Raw genomic sequence first — 5,000 nt, forward strand, 5'->3', positions numbered from 1 at the left:
GTTTTAGTCCAATAAGAATTAAACAGAAATGTTGTAGCTTTAATTACTTTACTCGTTTTCCTTCTTTCTTTTTCAATAACTTCAATAATATCACTTTCAGAGAAACTCCGTTCCCTCAGACTGGACCAGAGAGGAAACAGAGAAGTCCGCAAGAATAGGCTAAAGTCGTATTACAGAACAGAGAAGTTGGAGGAGGCGTACAAGGAAGACCCTCAAATTGAGCTGTACAAATACTTTGACTATTATGTAGTCATCGATTTTGAAGCCACATGTGATGCAGGAAATTCACAGACTTATAGGTGAGAAACCAGAAAGTCATTGGTATTGTTATCTGAATGTTTGCTTTTTTTATTGTTGCTGTCAGTCTCTTTTTGTCCATGTATATTTAATTAGACATGTGTTAGACATGTATTTATTTATTTTATATTCAGAGTCTGCCATGTCAGAAGAAATTACTGTAAGCACATTATATGTTATGTAATTAATAATTCTGAGCCATTTGGTCTCATAAGTGCAAGGTTTAAAGCCCTAAAGATTGATCTTAATACATACCATTGAATATGTAGAAGTTAGATATAGTCAAGGCCATAAAAAACTGGCAGGATAACAGAGAGGCTTGCAGTTAGTCCACATGGATTGTATCAGTCCTGGTCTTGTGTGTCCTTTGGTGTTTGTCTGGATTGCTCAACTTGCACACTTCCTTGCCCATTGCCCTGCTTTTCCCAAGCCTTCTGTCTCATCCATAACTAGTCTAAACTTTGTAGCTGTGCAAATGTTTGACAGATCATCATAAAAGAAATATTTTCTGCTATGCAAAATCAATTTTCTCATTCTCTGAACACAAAAAAATACCAAAAAGAATCTCCCATTTTCCTTATCATGAAAAATGGATTAATGCATATATACATTGGGTCATGTGGGACAGCTAGTTTAGTATTGCTTTTCATGGTTTGGACTTAAAGAGATTAGAGTCCAGGTCAGGGAGGGTTGTTTTTTATTTTTATCAATGCATTGTTGTATTATTCCATCTTTATATCTTTTACTGGGCTATGTGGTACAGTTAGTTTAGTACTGCTCAGTCTTGTTCAGAACTGGATCGGCAGAGATTCAAGTCCTGATCAGGAAGGGTTGTTATTCATATTATTATAATGATTGATCAACACAAACTTTTGTCTTGTACCCAATTAAATACAGTAGAGGGCTGATGAGAGGGATGTTACTCTTGATTTTTCTGTGCCTCGTGTCACTATTCTGAGCATCAGTTTAGTATTTCATTGTCGTGTGAAAATCGTTGGCTGATTTGTAAAATCCCCCTCCAGTGAAGACTTTTTATGTGAATGTTTTATTAATGTTCAACCACTCTTTGTATATCTATTTTCTTTCATTCCTCTCCTCTTTCTCTTCCACAGACATGAGATCATAGAATTTCCAGCAATGCTTGTAGATACCAGCAAGAGCAAAATAATTGAGGAGTTCCACTCATATGTTCGGCCAGTCATCAACCCAAAACTTACTGAATTTTGCACATGCCTAACTGGAATAACCCAAGTAAGTTTACTAAAATTATATTTTTCATTTAATTTGTTTTAACCCCTTCCCGATGGGTCACGCTGTGAGGCATCAAAACAAACCGTTTAATCTGTGGTGTGTGGCTATATGCTGTGGTGGCGTGCCAAAGCGCTACGAGCTGGTGATTCGGCTTGATATACCGAACTCCTGCGCTCAAAGTCAGTGCATTGCCATTGATCTCCAGAGCGTAGAGTTTTTTTTTTTAATTTCTCTTCACCCGTCATCAAGGGGTTAAAGAAATACTTGTTTGTTGTTTTATAAGTTTGTAGGTTATTTCTTCATTATAATTTATAATTCTGCTGCAAAGAAATTTATGTGCTGTGGTATTCTAGTAGTGGCAGATGTGATGGTAGTAAGGGCAAGACTATTGCAGATAAAGTAATAAGCACTGAGAGATACCAGTCTAACAGATAAAAAGAGTATTGTGCCATAATATTTACTCCACCCCATCAAGTACTGGTGTTTTGAAGGGTGCTGCACAATTTCTTTGACAGCAGATTGCTTTAGCTTGCTTGTTGAGAGCATGTGTTTGGGCAATTTTTGCTCCGCTTAGACTGCATCTTTTGTTCCTACAAAGAGTAAAAATAATCTTCAGTTTAAAGAGTTTTGCCAAATGGAACATAGAAATCTTTAGTATCTAGATTACCTGTGTTTGGGGAGAAAGTGAGGACAAAGACAGTAGAACATCCCAGAAGGTATTGGTCAAGTATTTAAACTATTAGAGAAGTTAAATGTAGAATATATTTGAAAGAGCATTTTGTAGGGTTCACATAATTAGTATACATAAAGTACTGGATCACAATAGCAGAGGTGCTGCAGTCTCTGGATTCTGCATTCTGAATGGAATTGTTGGAAAAGCACTGCAGGAACTTATATGCAATACTTGTTACCTTACTCCAGAAACCATGATGTGTCTTCCAAATAATTATGACACCAAATATAAAGTTGGATATTTTCATAATATAGTGTGGGGAAAGGTGTGTGTATTGGGTGTCACAAAATGGTATTGGTGGGACTCTTCCCATTGTATTACTTTAGTAAACCAAAAGGCTATTTGTTTAGAAATGTCTCATGCATGTCTAAGATCCTATTTTTAAACTAGGAATGTCTTAAGTGTCTTCATTGCAGTAAACTCAGAAATTTGTTTTGTTAAATTATAATTGCCAATAACTCTCCTTTTCTCCATCATCAAAGAATCCTGGTCTTCTCTTTAATGATGCTTACAATTTATTTATTCCATGTTAAGTCAATGTTTACCTTTGACAGGAACTTGTGAATTATGCACCAGAGTTCCCTGAAGTCCTAAAGAAGTTTGAAGAGTGGTTGAAAGAGCACAACCTGCTGCAAAAGTCTGGCAGATTTGCAGTGGTGACTGATGGACCCTGGGACATGGGGAGGTTTATGTATCTACAGTGCAAGGTGATTTTGCAGTTAGGAGAACTACAGTCACCTTATTTCATATCTGCTGAGAAGCCATAGCTCACAGTCAACAGTCAGACTTGTTTGTCTGTATGGCAGTGTTAGAAATTTAGACAAAAAAATTCAGTAATTTTAAGTTGAGAGTATTGATAAAACTTTAACACATTGACGCAGGGATGGTATGTAAATACATGCCATGTCCACTGATTTTAGTTTGTTGAATTGATTACATACTGATGGCTCCACAAGAGTTTAGTCACAAAGGAGTCAATTACTCACCTATTTACTCTTTTTCTTTATTTTTTAATGATTCTTTCTTAAATTTTATCTATTAGCTTTTTGATAACTTTGTAGTGATGTTGTCATTAGTCATAATAAATATACTGAATTAAATCTGATGTTGCCAAAGATGCCATGCCCACTCTGAGTTTACTTTATTCATTATCAGTTCACATAGATGGCTCTACAAGTACTTAATCACAAAGGAGTCAGTTACTAGTACTACCTATCTCACCTGTTTACTCATTTCCTTGATTTTTGGAAGTATTTTCTTTTATCCTAAATTGCTAATAGTAATGTTGATAATATAATATTTATAATAATAATAATAATGATAAGGATAATGATAATAATAGTAAAATAATGATAATAACTACAATGTAATAACAGTATTAATATTGATAGCATTGGTAAAAAAAACAAAAATTTTCCTGAAAACTCAAGGAAAGGTATGAGGTCTACTAATTGACCTTTTAACCCAATGCCGCCGGGGAAAATGAAAAAAAAATGGGGAAAATGCTGCCCATTTTCTATATTTTTTTGTGAAATGTCTGCCCATAGATGGCTCTGCTAGTGCTTAGCCACAAAGGAGTCAATTAGTGGACCTTGTGACTGTACCTGATTTGAATTGGCGGGAAAAACGTATTTTTTACTATTGCTATGAATTCCAATGGTGTTATTTTTGTTATAAACATTATAATTATTATAATGTTTTTTAATATTAGTAACAGCAAAATAAGATAACGTGAAATATTTCGTAAATCAAAGAAAAGGGTGAACGGGCAGTACTCGTAACTGGCTCACTGGTGACTCAGTACAAGTGTAGCCATCTGTGTGTAAAAACAATCAAACAATTACTAACAGTGGGCATAGCACGTGTCTACCCGTCGTACCCGTCGGCAAGGGGTTAATGGTTGAGTACTTGTCAAGCTATCTGTGTGCCGAGACATTCACAAAACAAAACTACAGTGAATACTATTTTCCCAGTGGCATGGGCTTACTAGCATTAGAAAAAAATGAAAATTCAAGGAATTGGGAAATCGAGTGAGTTTACATAGGGCTATCTCTTAGACTCCTTGGTGACTGGGCACTTGTGAACCATTCTATATGTAAATATAATTCACAACACAAAAAAAAAACGCTAAGGAGAACAGTTACATAATGATATGGGTTATGTCAAACTTGTTGTTTATTGTGCTGTATGTTGTTCATATTTTTTTTTTTTTTTTATAAAAAAAAAAAAAAAAAAGTTGAATGTACTTGAAAACCACATCCTGAACTTTAGGTCTTACTTATAGATATGAAAGAGGGTGATTCCACTCGTCTCCCAGTAAACCTTCTATATTGCAAGATTTTTTTTAAAGTACTGTAATGAAAAATATGTATTCCTGGGTATAATATTTGGAAATGTTCTGGATACTTGTAATGGCATTTGAATATGATAACTGTTAGATACTATCATGATTTATTTGATCTCTTCCACAGATATCTAATTTGCCATTTCCTAAATGGTGCCGACAGTGGATCAATATCAGGAAAACCTATAGCAATTTTTATAACTCCAAAAGAGTAAGGGTAAAGTACTTGCCTGTTGTATTAGAAACCTTAGCAAATAATGGTAACTGATTTGCATATATTGTATATGAATTATATATTGTATATGATATATATACATAGGCATGGATAAATATCAGCTTGTTTATCACTGAATATTTTAGGAAGAGTTAACCTTA

At 34.6% G+C, this 5,000-nt stretch overlaps 1 protein-coding gene across 1 annotated transcript in view; it reads left to right on the forward strand.

Annotated features, from left to right (window-relative positions):
* The window catches only part of LOC125048343 (3'-5' exoribonuclease 1-like), a 13,594-nt gene that overhangs the window by 6,109 nt on the left and 2,485 nt on the right, over positions 1 to 5,000 (forward strand). The window contains exons 4-7 of the mRNA XM_047647009.1: positions 101 to 299; positions 1,410 to 1,548; positions 2,836 to 2,988; positions 4,753 to 4,842. Of these exons, the coding sequence (XP_047502965.1) occupies positions 101 to 299; positions 1,410 to 1,548; positions 2,836 to 2,988; positions 4,753 to 4,842 (581 nt within the window). The remainder of the gene's footprint in view (positions 1 to 100; positions 300 to 1,409; positions 1,549 to 2,835; positions 2,989 to 4,752; positions 4,843 to 5,000) is intronic.

Source organism: Penaeus chinensis, chromosome 4, assembly GCF_019202785.1.
Source record: "Penaeus chinensis breed Huanghai No. 1 chromosome 4, ASM1920278v2, whole genome shotgun sequence".
In the NCBI taxonomy this organism is placed as follows: domain Eukaryota; kingdom Metazoa; phylum Arthropoda; class Malacostraca; order Decapoda; family Penaeidae; genus Penaeus; species Penaeus chinensis.